The following is a 16,169-nucleotide window of genomic DNA, read 5'->3' as shown; positions in this document are numbered from 1 at the left end:
TATTTTGCATCATTATATTTGTCTTGTGTCTCCATTGGTGGATTTTTCGTTGTTGCCTCTATTCAGATTTAGTAATTTTGTTTAAAAATGTTGCTTTGCATAACTTTATAATCTTCTTTGTCTGATATAACCTTGTGTCACAATTAAATGAATTAAGATCAAGTGCCCCACTGATTCCTTGACCTCTTGGGCAGGTGACCGGTGGGTCCATTCGTTAAACTGTCTGTCACCATATCAAGACTGTGTTACATAAGGGGAAATATACATGAATAATGACTTTATTTTAAATAAAGGAGCTGACATTTACATGCCACAGTAAATTGATCACAAGTTAATTTTGGTGAGGAAACTTTTTGGTCATTTTTTGTCGTGACAAATTTCCGAAATTTCAAGACCTCCACCCCAGACTTGAGCCTTGGTCAACATTCCAAATCTTTAATTACCTTATTACAGAATAAGACAGACGATGATGGGTGCCAATTCAGCAGCATTCGAGGCTTTAGAGTTACTAAATTTAGAAAAGTCGGGTCAGGTTTCCTGACTCTGGGTGTCTCCTGCATAGAAACTGAGGAAAACGCCCCCAAAAGGACATGTTTATAGTTCAGTGGGTCTGGGGTTCATTGTTTGGGACACAATGCTTGGTCTGTCTGGAGCCAACCCTCGACTTCAAACGGTAGGGTTGAGTTTGCCCGTGGCTGGCAATAGGCCAGTCTGCTGAGATGTTATCAGGACACGCATGCCACAGTCGGGCAGTGTGCAGAAGGCAGGCTAATGAAAGAATGGCTAATAAAGAATCTGGTGTGTGATCTGTTCAGATTTAATAAGAGAGACATGTGTGCTCTCTCTGCAATAAAGAACTCTGAACAGACAGATGATTTACACCATCTCATCAACACAGCAAGCTTACACGGGCTCTCACAGACTTGTATACTTGTAATGATAATGATAATAATAATATTAATGTTTTTCTGTTGCACTGTTAATATAAAAAAAAACACAGTGAAGTAACGCACAAGTGTGTGGTTGAATCACTCGTGCGTTCCAGGAACGCAAAAAAAGGTCACCCCAAATGCTTTGTATACACCGTCTCACTGCACTTCACCTGTTTAGACTAACTTGACCACGGTGACCCGTTGATACGCCCACATACACACTGGCAGTACTCATAAGTGTTCAAATATGGACACATCTAATGCGGTGCCGAAGCTATTGCAACACAAAACTGAAGGCATTTTCAAGTTAATATCTTTAAATTTGTAAAAAACAAAAATTAAAAAAAACAAAGAATGCATCAATTTTAATCCATGGGAACGATATGAGGTTTTATTTCCCAGTTTACTGTGCTCATCCTAATCTTATGCACCGACAGAGTTATTTGATGATATAACTAATATATTGTCCAATCCATCTTGGGGAAAAAGGAAATAGGGTCGACTGTGCATCATTTGTTAGACTGTGTCATTGTTTGACCGTCAGGGTATATCTTGCTGTATCCCTCCACCTCTTTGATACCATTGTTATAAATGACATGTCACGGAGAGCACAAAGATAAGGATTGTTCCTTTTTGGTGACATATTGAAGACGAAGAAAAAGGGAAGAGGCATTTTCCGGATCATTTTTGGGGTGCACAAAAAAGTTGACAGATATCTATCATTCATTATTTAGATTCTTCTTTCAGGTCCTCTAAATAGGCTGCAGTTATAATTTAGTTTTATTGGAACGTTGCCTCCGGAGCCAGTTGCCTTTTTAGTTCCCTGCTTAACATTCAGATCAGCATGAGGACAAGTTTGTTTGGAGTTCCTTTTTACTGAGCAACATTCTCTGGCAATAAGAGAAACTTCCACTGAGTGACTTAACAACACCATAACCCATTGACTTGTTTATTTAGGGTTTATGCTGTAACTCATGTTTGCATAATGGTGTCATGGCTTGTTATGAAATTATTTGTCTCTCTGACATATGATAGATTCTTGCAAATATTGATCTATATCCACAAACAGAACATAATACCTGAATATAGGCATTCAACCGTGTAAGAAGTGTTTCATTATTTTTCATGTTTTATCCATTCAATTAGTTGGAATAAGTTGTTTTTTCCTGTCTAGTTGGAGGGTCTTGGTCAGCCAGGGTTGACTTTTGCTCCATCTAATTCAGTGCACTGATGTAATCTGTTTGCAATGTTTGCAAATAAGAATTCCTGCTGCACAATGCAGCCACTGGAGTATTTGCCCTCACAGTGGGTGGTACGCATGTCCCTCTGTCGCATAACCGACGACCGCCATGCCTATTATGATCCAAACAATGGAAATCAAACACTGTGCTTTACTGGAAGCCACTCTAGATGCTATGTGTGATTAGCCTTATATATACATAGTTTCATTTAGTGTAGAAGAAAACAGGCACAAAACACGGAACAGCTTTTTGTGCTGCAGTCCCAAGAAAGGACGTTGCCTCTCCAGCCTTCACAATAGACTCTCAGCAACAGTTTTATAAGTGAAACAAATGCTGCTATTGTTTATTTTTTCCCCCCAAGGAGCTCATGTAACCATCTGAAGATTTTCACAGTTATTTGGAAAAAATATAATGATAATAAAAACAATACAACATGAACTGCTAAGTAATCCATAGAATAATGCGGATCAAACAGTCTGGCAAAGGGATATTGTTGTTTTTGGATAATACAGGATTTCCATGTCGGATTACGGTTTCTGTGTGTGCTCGGGTGCTGTTTACTGGATCCTAGAAAGTTTTATTGTGGGCTGTGAAAACATAACTGCTTGTATGCGTACCCTTACAACGGGTACATTTTTTTTTGTTGGTTTGTTAGTACTGTGTGTTCCCATACTAAGAAACACTAAGTTAAGAGGACATTAAGTAGCCAAACATTACACAGACAAAATGGACTTTGACTGTGGGAGGCAGATAGTATTGGGTCATTACAATTCAAACAATAACAACACACTTGTATGAATGATACACACTTCTATACCCACAAGTAAACTGATTTTCTTGTAAATGGCCAGCACTCCTAAACGCTCTCTAATCGTGACGATGAGTGGTACAACACTTCTTTTCCCAAACCATGTAAACTGTACTTAATAGTAGGAATAATATGACTATTGCTATGAAGACAAACCAGACCAAGAGAAAACATTTCTTCTCTGTTTAACTAACAGTGGCTGAGCTTTGCTTGGCACCCTCCTCCTCCATTGTTGAGGAGGGAGACATGCAAATGTATCTCCTTGGAGAGAAAAAAAAAGAGGCAGTGGCAACTTCTGAAAGTCACAACAACACAGGCTTAGGGACAGAAAAGTCAGTATGAGCTTGAACTCGAAGGGAATATACATGCATTTGGCTAGTAATCGATCATGGGATTTTGTGCATCCACTGATTGTATGAAAAAAAAAGGAATATTCTGTCAACTTTACTGGACATCATTTTGTCCTTATCTCTGAGCCATGGGAAATGCAATGAAGACGTAACACAGGTAATTCTTGAAATTATACAATGCTTAGCAGACAGGACAAGTTATAGTAGATTTTATAGATACAACTTGTAAATAAGGTTTGACCTTTTGTACAGTTTTTTTTTCATGGGAAATAATTCAGCGTAATAAGCATGTTATGGCTATCATTATCATCATTATTATTTTATTATTTTATATTATAACAATTTATGATTTGCGAGTAAATGCTCCCCATTTTTGCATATTTTTCATCTGGATTTGACAGCTCAGCTATCCCACCTAAATGAGTCAAGCTTCACAAACTGAAGTAAATCAGGACAGGACCGGAAATATTTGTTCATGTAATTTGCAGTATGCATATCAATTTAAAGATTGAAGAAGGTTCAGTGAAAACGTATGTTATCATATTGATATAACAGGTAATGCTTTGCAAACCCGTGCGCACATAAAAAAAACTTTCGATATTTTGATTAATATCAACTTTATTTTGATATTTGAACCGGATATTCATTAATTTTGTTGCACTTAATGTTACTGTGTGTGTCAGTCTTTCACCGCTTTTCCGCCGTCGTCCTCTGCTCGGTCGCAACAAATAATCAGTGCCCAACCCCAAAACGACAATAACTTAATATAGTCTATGGCAGTTGTATTTTTCTCTCTTGGTTACCCCACTACTCTTTAAAAATTCCGCCTAAAAAGAAAAAGCGTTCTGTCCCCTCGTTTGGGTCTTCAGCCAACGTAAGTAACGTTTGCTAACACGTTAGCTCCCTGTTAGCCTTAGCACATTTTTAGCTAACTTAACGGGTAACCTGGCGTGATATTGCTTACAGGATACTAACGCTAGTCATGTAAACACCTCAAACCTAACGTAACTGTCAGTGATATTGATACTCAAGATAATAGAAGGTGTGTTTGCGAGACAGTAGTCACAGTGTACGCTTCTACATAGTTAGCTTTACGCTAACGTGACTGATATAGAAGCGATGGAAGAGACTGGAATAACAAACTATGTAACAGCGTAATTATAAACGAATTGATGCTGTATATTATATGAAGCTTTGAATTCGTAGCAGACAATACATTGCATTCAATACGTGATTGACTTACATTAACCGCTTACACAGAAATCATGTTATTCAAAGGCAACAACATAAAATGTCACTTGTTCTACGTGTGTGCAGCTCTAATTTCCTCCGTCTCAGAAACACATGCAAGGGAAATCAGTTCTTCTTTTTCCAGTCAGGGACGGTTTTCATTTGTGTCCTGTCCTCATCTGCCTTTTTGCAGGTGTACAGCAACTACCCAGAGGATCTAGGGGCAGCTCTTTACAGAGAGCCATTTGACTTCAACGCAGAGCCACCTTGGGACCCTAGCTGATAGTGGACTGGTTCATCCCAGGACTCATCCATGTGGGTGAATTAACTGTAAATTGCAGAATTTATGCATCTGCTTTGTGAGTAGAGCCCTCATACTCTCATAGCAGAGACATTGGTAAATATAAACATGTTTGTATTCACATTAGTGTACACTTTGTATTAAAATTGGATGATATCATTGCTTTTAAAGTCACTCCCACAAAAACTGCGCCACGGAAGCTCTTGACAGAAGGGAAAGGGAGTGAATTAACAAGCAGCATGTCCCAGATGAATAATAAACTGTCTATTTTTAATTTTGATTGTTTCAGATCTTTTGTCAGCACTTTGAAAAAACAGGATGCTATTCTGGTCTGCTTTTATCTGCAGTAGTTTTTCTCCTGATTAGATTTAACTGCAGTAGAAGAGAAAATAAGTTGGTTGTAGGTATGAACCCATCAAATATGTATAATATTAATTTTCTGTGAGTTGACTGCTGCAGTACATACAGATCATTAACCCTACAAATACCCCCTAGAAACATCCTCACTTATTTCAGTACGGGTGGCACAGTTAAGCATTTTCTTAGTTACCTAAGTCTTGGTTGATTTTTAAAGTCCTCAGTCATCTTTCTGTGTTTATTTAACCAGTGTTTCAGTGGTGGAGTTTTCATGATTGCAGTGATTTGGTATCTTTCAAAATGAAAAATGGCAAACTTGCCTTTCACTTTCTGTTGATTCATTTGTTTGTATCTTGTAGCCTTGCCACTCTTTTATTTAAAAAAAAAAAAAAAAAAAAACTGTGGTATTTCAGGCACATCAGTTGTTCCCCAGTGTCACATTCCAAAACCACCGTTATTTTACATCTGGTCCAGTTCAGACTGGACTCTCTGATGTTGTGTTACATCAGAGAAGGTAAATGTTTGACACGGGCCCCACCAGTATTGTTTCTTAGTTAATGCCATTCAAAAGCACATTTACGGGTCACCAGCTCAGGAATTAATGGTGATTGTTGGGAGTAATTGATGGTAAAGTAAATGAACCCTGTGCCCCAGACTCTGTTTTTGTAGTGTTTTTTTTTTTTTTTTTAGAAGAATAGGCCTCTTCTACAAACCCACCCTGTAATGTGGAAACTACTCCCTGTCCTGATTGGATGCAGACTGGAAATGACTTTGTGCATCTCCGAGAGGTTTTAGTTCCAGCAAACTGAACTAAAAGGAGCTTGACATGACCACGGATTGTGCATTATCCATTTGTGATAACTTTTTTTTTTATTTGCAGTTTGTTGCATAAATCTAGGACCCCAGGGGCTCGAGGGGGAGCGAGCAAGACAACTTTGGACTAGCCACATTCTTTATGCCTGTCGGATTTCAAGAAAACGGTTGAGAGGATGAAAGGAATCGCTGATGAACCGCAGTACTCTGTTGGCCTTCTGGAAGGAGGCACAGGCCTCTGTGACGTGATTGACAGTCACATTGATGAACAAACACTTGTAAGGGCTTTTTATAACATCACAAACGTTCCTAAAAACCTGTACTTTCAGAACCAGTCATTGTATTATATTGCCTTGTTTGCTGCATATTGTTTGGTAACATGCACACACATTTTTTGAAGATATGTGACATTATGGAAGACTGGTTAAAGTGTGTGGTTTTTTTTTGTTTGTTTTTTTACTCACCCACATGTATGTGTCTTCCTATCCCAGTCTGAGAAAAATGCATTCTTTGTAGCAGACCTGGGAGTCATAATGAGGCAGCATGTTCGCTGGCGAACTCACATGGCTCAAATTCGACCCTACTATGCTGTGAGATGCAACAGCAGTCCAGCTGTGATTGAAGTTCTTGCAGCCCTCGGCTCTGGATTCACATGCAGCAACAGGGTAACCTTTCCCAGCATTTTGGAGCACTGCTGTCAGTTAGTTTGGAAACATTACTGTGTACATTGTTAAGTCCTGTATGGTCTGCAGAAGATTGCTTTGTGTATTATTTAGAGATGTTAACCACCTAAATTTTCCAGCCCTATACCACCCCTTTTACCAACCCAAACAAGGGTTGAATGTCCGTTCACTAGTTCACATAACTCTTTTTAACAGATTAGGATTTTTGTTTCTTTGTATTTTAGTCTGAACTTGAGCTGGTGCAGAGCCATGGTATTCCCCCTGAAGACATCATCTACAGCGGCGTTTGCAAACAGGTCTCCCAGATAAAATACGCTGCTAAGAACGGCATTGACCTCCTGGTGTGTGATAACGAAGCAGAACTCCGCAAGATTTCTCGCTGCCACCCCAATGCCAAGTAAGTGCTTGATGATTAATTGCTCATGTGCCAGTGATCCAGTGACTTGAAAGCTAGCATTTCAACCTTGTTGACACCATTAGTCTTCACTCACTACTGACCTTTTTTTTTTTCCTTACTTATTTCAAATTGTTATCAAAAAGTACTTGCGTCAAATTAAAACAAAACTATTGAGCCCTGGTTGTGAAATTGCTTTTCCTCAGTGTGCTGCCTTTATTATGTAACTCATGTGGTAAGCCAGGATGAGGTCTACAACCTAAGGGGAGGCTTAAGGCCTGGCTGCAGGCCTGGTCCTCCTGTCACGGTTCTGTTCTTTTCTGAATCCATGTTGGTTAAGTCTGAGAAAGGACATTAGTCTGGAGCTGTGGGAGTGATCGACTCGAGCTGGCTCCTTTATCTGTGCCCTGTGTTGTGAGTCACTTTGTTCTCTCTGCTGACGCACAGTGATGGATTGGTGGGATGGTACTATATCTTACACTGTTCCCCGACAATTAGTCTTTTTCACGAGGCACTCACAAGAGCAAGAGAAGGAATGTGTTACTTAATCTGCCTGTCCTACACTTTGGTATACTGCTAACCTATTTTATCCTGCTTTAGGATTAGTTATAGGGGATGCTTTCTAAGATGCAGCACTAACTAAGAGGAAATTTATACTAATCTGTTTCTATATCGTTTCTATCGCGGATGCACTGTCCATTTACATTAAAATACTGGAATACGACTTCATAGGTGGAAAGATTCAAAGACGCCGGAGCCCACGTAAGGATTCGCATACGATGCTGATTTTAGCAGTTGTAAACGGTGAGAAACGAGGATCCGCAGTGCTGAGCTCTAGCTACTGCGGACGTACTCCTCCCTGATTCGCTAGGCTGGTATCGTTGGTCATGTGACTTGAGTGCTGGGAAACTAAAAACAAACAGGCGTGCTTCACTTCAGTTACACACTTCCTTTCTATTCGTGTCATCGAGAAGAATATGGAAATCATGGACAACCACGATCAGCATGGGAGCCTGCTCCATGTCCTACTGCTGGTAGTACGCTGTGCACAACAATAGGTGGCAAGGAGGCGCCAGATTCAACAAGCTTTTATGATGAGAACCCAGCCACTGCAGCAACGCAAGCCGTACATGGAGCGCTGCTTTTGAGTTAGACCGGGAAGAAGCAGCGCATGGTGGGACAATTTCGTGGACCAAGTTGTTGTCGGCGAAGAATAAATAATAAAGCATAATAAATAATAAAGCAAGGGCGATCATGTGATGTGATGGCTGATTAGTCATGTGACTAGCGAATCAGCCGATCCCCGTTTCAGAGTAAACAGTTAGGCTTTTATTGAGAGGACAGCAACTTTGTGTGTAAATGTAAATAGTTTGCAAGACGCCGACACGAAGAAATGGTGAAATGAATTAATGTAAACAGAACCTACGTCAGAGGCTCTTTCTCAGAGGATTCATGACACCCAGTAACTCCATGTGGTCTTGTGTGTTTTTAACGTTTTCCCTAACACCCTGAAGGGACAGGCTCTGATCATTCTTGGGTTCCTATGAACAGAGGGCTCAAAACAGTTTCCCCCATATTACAACACAAACTTATCTTAAACCTCAGGAGAGTCACCTGTATTGGGAAGGATTGTAACTTGTTAGTGGTCTTTTGGATACCCTGATAATCTGTTGTATCCTAACTATTAAGGGTGGCTGTATTTCTGCCGCTTTGCCTGCCCTGAAAGTAGTGAAGCAGTTTTTTGGACCGATCACCAAAAACATGATCTGCCCGATTGCCGATCACTGCCGATCACTGCCGATCACGGAAGGAATCGGACATTTCCATGCCTTTCATCTAGCAGAGAGTGCACCATTTATAGAAATTAAACCGCCAGAGGTAGCTGGGGACATGTAGAACAAGAATCTGGTGGAGTTTGCAGAAAACAATTTTTTTTTTTAATCTGCCCATGTACATCATCCATTGGGTATGATTTCAACATCAGATTATTAAACAATGATGCAGTGGAATGACTTGAAAATCACCACAGAGGTAGCTGGGGACATGTAGAACAAGAATCTGGTGGAGTCGGCAGAGAACATTTTGATTTGGTTCTAAATGAAGTTTTCAAATCTGACTATGTAGAAATGATTTTGATGCTGAATATGCTTCAATAATTTTGTTCTATCATTTTGTTTTAATCATTAAAAAGAATGTAGTAAAAAAAAACAACCAAGTAATGACAGGTGTATGTATTCCAACAAATGAAAAATCAACTTCGATATAGATTTCTGAGTTTACAGGGTGCACTTGAATGCACCATAAATCCGCTCACACGCTTTACCGTACGACGCGATGTAAACGGGCACTCGATTTTCAAGTGTAGATAGCGCGACCGTGCCTCTCCGAAGCGCAGATAGCGTGACCGCAGTAAGTTTCACATCTTTCTGACACACTGAAGAAATTCCAGACAGGAGAGGTCATGTTGTCGAGATGCACTGTAGAGGTTTTGCCTGTTCGGTTCTGTACACACGTCACGTACCACATTAGAAAGTGGTCGCTAGTAATTTATGTCACGTGATCGGTTTTTTGATCGGCATATTTTTCCGATCGCCGATCAGGCTTGATCGGCCGATCATGATCGGCAGCCGATCGATCGGAGCGTCACTACCTGAAAGGGCCCAATTCAGGCCCAGAAGGAAACGGGGGAGAAGAAACAAGCTTTACGACTCGACCCTGATCCATTAACACTAGGATTTTTTTTTTCTTAACCAAACAATAACCAGCTACTTTTGTTTGTGTGTTAATTCAGGCTGCTGCTACAGGTGTCAACAGAGGCATCTAACCCAGGTGAAGAGATGAGCATGACATTTGGCTGCTCTCTCAAGGACTGCAGGCATCTCCTAGAGAGTGCAAAAGAGCTCGGTGTGCAGGTTGTTGGGGTCAGGTAAGGCCTGCAGAAAAACCAGCAACTGCTGGTTGTGCATTACAAGACCGGCACATCGATCTCAAGCACATTTTGTTGCCCATCTGTAACAGATCTAAATCCGATTCATTATGAGGCAATCAGTGTGAGCAGTAACTGTTTTCCCCCACAGGTGTCACATTTCTAGCTCTTGCGAGGATGACCAGGTGTATGTTCACGCCGTTTCTGATGCCCGTTGTGTCTTTGATATGGGAGTAAGTAATGCTGTTGTATTTTGTTTTTCTGTAATTACCTCACTTCTGTAACTAATATTTAGATTTATTTCTGTCATAATCACCAATATTTCTATACATCTACCTGCAGTACCTAGCTTATACTTTTTTCTTTGTCTTCTGCAGGAGGAAATTGGCTTCAACATGAACATTTTGGACATTGGAGGTGGATTCAGTGGCTCTGAGACCCAACTGGAACTGGTCAGTATCAGTCTTTGAGGATCCATTATTAAGAATGCTTCGTCATATATGTTTAAACTGTAATCAGTATTAGTCCTCCAAAGGAGGGGTCCAGTTTTACACTAAGCAACATTTCGATGCAACTTGTAAAAAGCCTTGTCACCTGTTTTTCAGATTAATAATACAGTCATGTCTGTGGTGGACATGTACTTCCCTTCTTCGTGCGGAGTTTCCATCATTGCTGAGCCTGGCAGCTTCTTTGTGTCGTCTGCTTTCACCCTGGCTGTCAACATCATCTCTAAGGAGGTGGTGGCCCGTGATCGCAAGGACCAGGAACACGGTCAGTGGCATGATACCTAGCGAATATTTTGATAAAGATGTTTAGATGTATTTACCATGTGATGTAAAACTTTTACATTCCAGAGGTAGCAAAACTCTAAAGCTTTCTTGACACTGCATATTTAGAAGCAATCAGCAGTTTCACACAACATACTGTAGGACCATGTGGAAAAATGTAAAGAGAGGAATTTATAATGCAACTGTGTATTACACATAGATGATGTAATGTGAGGCTAACAGCTTTTTCCAAGTACAAAAATGTGCAAATGTTACATTGTAAAATTGATTTCTGTCTGCCACATTTCTGAACAGATGAGCTGTCTCCCAATGAGGAGCCAGAATTCCAGTACTACATGAATGAGGGAGTGTATGGATCGTTTTCCAGCAAACTCTCTGAAACACTGATTGCTGCTCCCTCTGTTCACAAGGTGAGTCTGAAAGGTTCTCTGGGCACAAAGAGGTGGCCAAAGCTACGCTTTTCTTTCTTTTCAATATCTGGAAACAGATCTAATTTATGCTGACAAAACAGTCCAATTAGCAATGACTAAACACTCATTTCGATGCCCCATAAGCAGAACACGTCCGCGGAGGCTCCGGTGTTTAGCAGCAGCCTGTGGGGCCCCTCTGGGGACGACCTGGACCAGGTTGTCGAGCACTGTCTGTTATCTGAGCTCAATATAGGAGACTGGCTTGTGTTCAAACATGCCGGGGCCTACAATCTGAGTCAGTCACCGTTCACCTCCACCGACTCACCGCCACCCCACGTCTATTACATCCTCTCCTCTAGAGACTGGCAAGTATCTCAGTATGTTGTGTATCATTTGGAACAAATCTCTTATTATAGAAATCTTTTTTGCTTGACTCTGTTTTGTTCCTGCTTCAGGTTTGAGATGCAGGACACTGGTGTCACCCATGAGACTACGCTGAAGAGCTTCTCACTGGTCCCTTATTTTCTCAATTCCTGCCAAACAGAGGCTGCGCTGTCTGTCCCAGCTTAGCAATCATCTGACCGGAAAGAATTTTAGCTTCTCGTATTGGTTTATGCTGCTAGCATCGTTTGCTTTACATTTCACAGGGATGACCTCAGCCGGTTGTGCAGATAGTATTTTGATATATTATGTGGAGCAGATTGAGCGGAGCTTTTATTCTCACAAACTCCCATGTACAACATGTGATTAGACCTGGAAAACCAAAGTAGATGTGAATGTGCAACAAAATGGATGACTCCAGAAAATACAGATTCTGATATACTTTGTTTTTTCTTTTAGCATCCCATGGAACTACAGTTCACACTGCTGTAGTAGGCATATAAAGAACCTTAAATGATTATATGTGACAGATGTATTATCTATATCTCCATTACTGTTACTAGCCTTGTAAAGCAAGACATGTATAACTGAGTGAGGCAGTGTTTTAAATAGAAACACAGTTCAAATATCTTTTACGGAGCTTTGCTACAAGATGTGTATTTATGATTTTAATTGGTTGTATAGTTTATTTTGCGACAAGAGCTTGATTCCATTATTCCATTTAAATTCTGTTCTCTTAGTGTTTCTCAGCACACCATTATGTATAAAAAGGTGAATTTACTCATCTTTTTTCATGTGGTAAGTAAAGCCAGTGTTGTCGGTGAATAGCCAAGTCTGCCACTGGCGTGGCTTGAAAGCTTGAGGTTCAGTGTTCACCAGTGAACTGGTGTTTGTGTGATTCTATAAAGTGCTGAAAAGCTTTCTGCCGAGACAAGCAAAGGACCAGCAGGTAACTGCTGCGTCAACAGATAGCAAAGCAGGATTTACAGACAGCATGTGCTGCAGATAGAATAGGGGAAGTGTCGATGGATAAGGAGTCAGATGACATAGAATGGTGTCTTGTATTTAAAAAAAAAAAAAAAAGAAAAAAGCAGGGCATTTGTGTTGCAAGGAACGTTAACTTTTCCCATATCTGCTGATATTTATAATTGTTTGATTATTTTTTCAACATTTGATGATATTGAAGGAATATTACAGGACTTCGTGACCGTGCAAAATATATTTGCATAACGTGCATCATATCTGTGAAGTTGTTGCCCAGTCGGTGTGTCAGAATGATAAATTATCAGGCGCATGCCTGCTGTTGAGTTGTAGCTGTGCTTATCAAAGTAGAGAGTAATAAACACCTTACTGACTTGAGTGTGAATAACTTTTTTACATTTTATTTTGAAAAATAAACCTTAGATGTTGGATTTGTCTTGAATTAAATGTACGACAGTCAAAACCATTAAGGAAATGCAGAATAATGTGAAATATACATCTCTATATAGATAATTATATACATAGATGTATATATAAAAAAAATTGTTGGATCCAACTTCACATGAACAAAATCATGACAAACACCTGAATAATTATTGCACAATAATATATCCCGTGTACTCAAGTTTGCAAAAGAAAATGTGATCTCAGTAAGAATGGCAAGGTGCAGAAAGTTTTAAAATAATAAAAAATAAATCTCACAGGGTCTATAACGAAACATTCTTTGGTCAAATACAACAGTGGTTAGTGGTCAGATGTAAACTGCAGCCCATCTTTCAGGTATTCAGCAGTGGTGCACAGTTGCCCTCTTACCAGCTGACAGCTTATAAACTATAATAGGATAGATGATCCCATGTGCAAATTCAGCCCAAAAAAAGTTCTTGTTTCATGTTTGATCTCACAGACAGTTTGTGGAGCACAGTCCGAGTGTTGTGGAAGCAGCTCCAGGGTGGCTGATCCCTAACGCCCAGTAGGGTGTCTTCCTTGCTGCAAGGTGTCTTCGGGCGTGTTTGGCCAAGTGGTCGCTGCGCATGAAGCGGCTGAGGCACATGGGGCAGGCAAACCTTTTCTCTCCTGTATGGGTTCGACGGTGCCGTGAGAGCTCATCGGAGCGAGCAAACTGCCTCTCGCAGCCCTCCCACTTGCATTTGAAGGGTTTCTCACCTGTTTGAACATAGATAGTATTGTAGGTTTAAAATATAATTCAAAATGGGTGGATAAAGTGACTTAATTTAGTTTCAGAACTCTCAAGGGGACTGAGCATACGAGGCTGACTGATTGATTTGTTAAATTACGCATCAAATCCATCATCTCTTACCTGTATGTGTCCTAATGTGCGCCTTGAGATGGGAGCTCTTGAAGTAGGTCTTGCTGCAGTCCTCATGCGGACAAACATGGCTGCGTACACGTGACACCTCAGCTTGCATTGGGGTGCTTCTTTGCTCTGACAGGGCATGAGCAGGAGCGGGTGCGATGGCCACAAACTTGGTGCCACCAGGGGTCGCCAGCGTTTGCTGAACATAGAGATTAGGAACAGATGCTTGAGGGACAAGCAGCATTACAGGACCTTTAGCCACCTCTCCCCCTACAAGGAAGACCTGTGCAGGAGAAGATGGTTGTGGTTGTGATAATTTATATTCTTGGTTTTCCTGCTTATTTAATGGCACATGCATGGTGGGGATCTCTAATGAGACAGGCAGTTGGTGTTGCTGCTGACTCTCAGAAGTCGTGACAGGGTTCTTCCAAACAGTGGGGGACGGAGAAGAGATGGGAACAATCCGGCTGCAGGTAGGCGCGTGTGAAACAGGAGAGACAGCAGATGGAACAGACTGGGGTTTGTTTGAATTATCATCCGGGTTCAACTGACTCATCTGGGTCTGACTAGCTTCTGCTTGTAAATCAGGTGGTATATCAGTGAAAGCTTTTTGTGTTGCAATCCTCTCCCCAGAGTCTCTCCTAATCTGCCCATCGTAAGAGTTGAGAAGCATTTTAGAATCTTCCATATGAACCCCACTGAGTCTTTCTTCCTGTGAGAGTTGTTGAACCTTACAGGGACTGTGCAGGCCATCTGCAGTGTGGCGGATTACACTGGTGCACTGGAACTTCGGAGAAACAGTGTGCAGAGGAATCTCTTCTGTGGGGTGTTGTAGTTTGAGCACTGGGGCTGGATGGGTGGCCTCAAAGAGAGGTGGACTGTATGGTGGTGTCAGGCACTGGGAAAGGAGAAGTAGGTAAATGATCAACGACTTATGTGGTGAAGTTTTCAATCCTACTGCATATGTTTGAATAACATATCTAATATAAGTGTTGAACAATGGTGTCAATACAAGTCCAAAGTTGAAATCCAAGTATAAGAGCATAGATAACTGAAAATAATACACAACACAATCTATGAATCAGGTTATGGAAGAAAACATTTTTGGCCAAGAGCTAAAAGATTTATTTACAGTAAAAAATTCATCCACGCTGGCACAATGGTTCGCTTACAAGAGAAAAGTCCTGAAGAACTGCAGAACCAGAGAGGACAAATTCATCCTCTGAGCAGTCTGAGGAGGGACTTGGGGGTCTTAGCCTTAAGTTCCTTGTCTTCCAATGCTTAGTCATGGACATCAGAGCCTCCACAGCCCTCAAGTCACCTGCACCGATAGAACCTGGCTGGAAATCAACCTGGATGTTTGTGCAGTGCTCTTCAACTTCCATACTGCCGCTCTGATTGAGCAAAAACACAAGCGTAAGGACAATAAAGAGCATTATTTCATTCTGTTTGCTTTCCCACGTTCCATTACATTCCTCTTAAAATTTCCTTATGATTAGCATCTTCTTGTCCTGAACTGATAAACATCCATACATGGCACGCCATGTTTGTTTGTTTGTTTTGTTTTTTTTAATTTTATTGACTTTGCAACCCATCACCATGTGCAGAACATGGGAGCCAGCATGTGAACTGTGCATGATCAGCTGGTGCTCTAAACATGCTTCCCTTTCACCTACTTTCTCGCGAGAAGAGACACACAACACCAGACCACCAGGGCAGGCAGACACCACCAACCACCACCCACCCCACCCAACAAACACCAGTGGTATTCGTTGATAATTCGTAAGAAAATCAAATCAAATAATTACATTTTAACGTCATGTCCACACACAACTTAGCATTACCAGACAAGAAAATACATTCAATTTAGAGTAGGTGTGCCGTCGGGTAAAATAACAAATATTTACTTACAGCTGTGTTAGCCTGTGGGAAACCAGACTGACTGTTAAGTGGACCCTCTCGTCTTCGAGTGGTCATTTAAGGAGTGAATAAAAAGTTTAGGCTTCAGTCGGTTTCCCATTCAACGTTTCAAATGCGGTGTGGGGAAAATATGGGCGCGGCCTAACACGGCGCCCAATAAGACGCAAAGGTGTGTTAATACGTCGACCAATGGGAGGGGGAGTCGGCGCGTGATCGGGGCCTGACGGCACCGTGGAAGCTGCATGGTACACAACATCGTGGACATGTGAAATAACCCCTCCATCTACCTCCCCCCACACTCATACATGCTCCTTCTCCTTGAATGATTTACATATTCCT

At 41.1% G+C, this 16,169-nt stretch overlaps 2 protein-coding genes across 4 annotated transcripts; one reads left to right on the top strand and one right to left on the bottom strand.

Moving 5' to 3' along the window:
* The first annotated feature begins 3,317 nt into the window (after positions 1–3,317).
* LOC142379682 (antizyme inhibitor 1-like) lies at positions 3,318–12,973 on the top strand. 3 transcript variants are annotated; one of them, XM_075464795.1, is made up of 12 exons: positions 3,318–3,488; positions 4,755–4,876; positions 6,100–6,310; positions 6,524–6,697; positions 6,940–7,112; positions 9,901–10,035; positions 10,187–10,268; positions 10,413–10,487; positions 10,641–10,806; positions 11,118–11,233; positions 11,378–11,598; positions 11,689–12,973. In XM_075464795.1, exons 3-12 carry the CDS (start codon positions 6,209–6,211, stop codon positions 11,801–11,803), a joined length of 1,359 nt encoding a protein of 452 aa, XP_075320910.1. In that variant the 5' UTR covers positions 3,318–3,488; positions 4,755–4,876; positions 6,100–6,208; the 3' UTR covers positions 11,804–12,973. The 3 variants fall into 3 exon arrangements, with proteins under 3 accessions (XP_075320910.1, XP_075320912.1, XP_075320909.1); XM_075464797.1 differs by lacking the exon at positions 3,318–3,488 and adding an exon at positions 3,998–4,205 and having other exon boundaries at positions 11,381–11,598; XM_075464794.1 differs by lacking the exon at positions 3,318–3,488 and adding an exon at positions 3,998–4,205.
* Positions 12,974–13,410: 437 nt separating this feature from the next.
* Positions 13,411–15,941, bottom strand: LOC142379681 (Krueppel-like factor 10). The gene is made up of 4 exons (XM_075464793.1): positions 15,822–15,941; positions 15,083–15,304; positions 13,914–14,808; positions 13,411–13,759 (listed from the first exon to the last, which is right to left on the bottom strand). The coding sequence occupies exons 1-4, from the start codon at positions 15,885–15,887 to the stop codon at positions 13,494–13,496; spliced, it is 1,449 nt and encodes a 482-aa protein (XP_075320908.1). The 5' UTR covers positions 15,888–15,941; the 3' UTR covers positions 13,411–13,493.
* Between the last annotated feature and the right edge of the window lie 228 nt (positions 15,942–16,169).

Source organism: Odontesthes bonariensis, chromosome 5, assembly GCF_027942865.1.
Source record: "Odontesthes bonariensis isolate fOdoBon6 chromosome 5, fOdoBon6.hap1, whole genome shotgun sequence".
Lineage (NCBI taxonomy): Eukaryota > Metazoa > Chordata > Actinopteri > Atheriniformes > Atherinopsidae > Odontesthes > Odontesthes bonariensis.
The sequence above is the reverse complement of the archived record's forward strand: the minus strand, read 5'-3'. Positions and strand labels throughout refer to the sequence as shown.

Coding starts and splice junctions, on each gene's coding strand:
- LOC142379681 (XM_075464793.1), bottom strand. CDS start 15,887: ATGACCACTCGAAGACGAGAGGGTCCACTTAACAGTCAGTCTGGTTTC. Junction 14,809..15,082: donor TTCTTCAGGACTTTTCTCTT/GTAAGCGAACCA, acceptor CTCCTTTCCCAG/TGCCTGACACCACCATACAG. Junction 13,760..13,913: donor GCACATTAGGACACATACAG/GTAAGAGATGAT, acceptor ATGTTCAAACAG/GTGAGAAACCCTTCAAATGC.
- LOC142379682 (XM_075464795.1), top strand. CDS start 6,209: ATGAAAGGAATCGCTGATGAACCGCAGTACTCTGTTGGCCTTCTGGAA. Junction 6,311..6,523: donor ACATTGATGAACAAACACTT/GTAAGGGCTTTT, acceptor TTCCTATCCCAG/TCTGAGAAAAATGCATTCTT. Junction 7,113..9,900: donor CGCTGCCACCCCAATGCCAA/GTAAGTGCTTGA, acceptor GTGTTAATTCAG/GCTGCTGCTACAGGTGTCAA.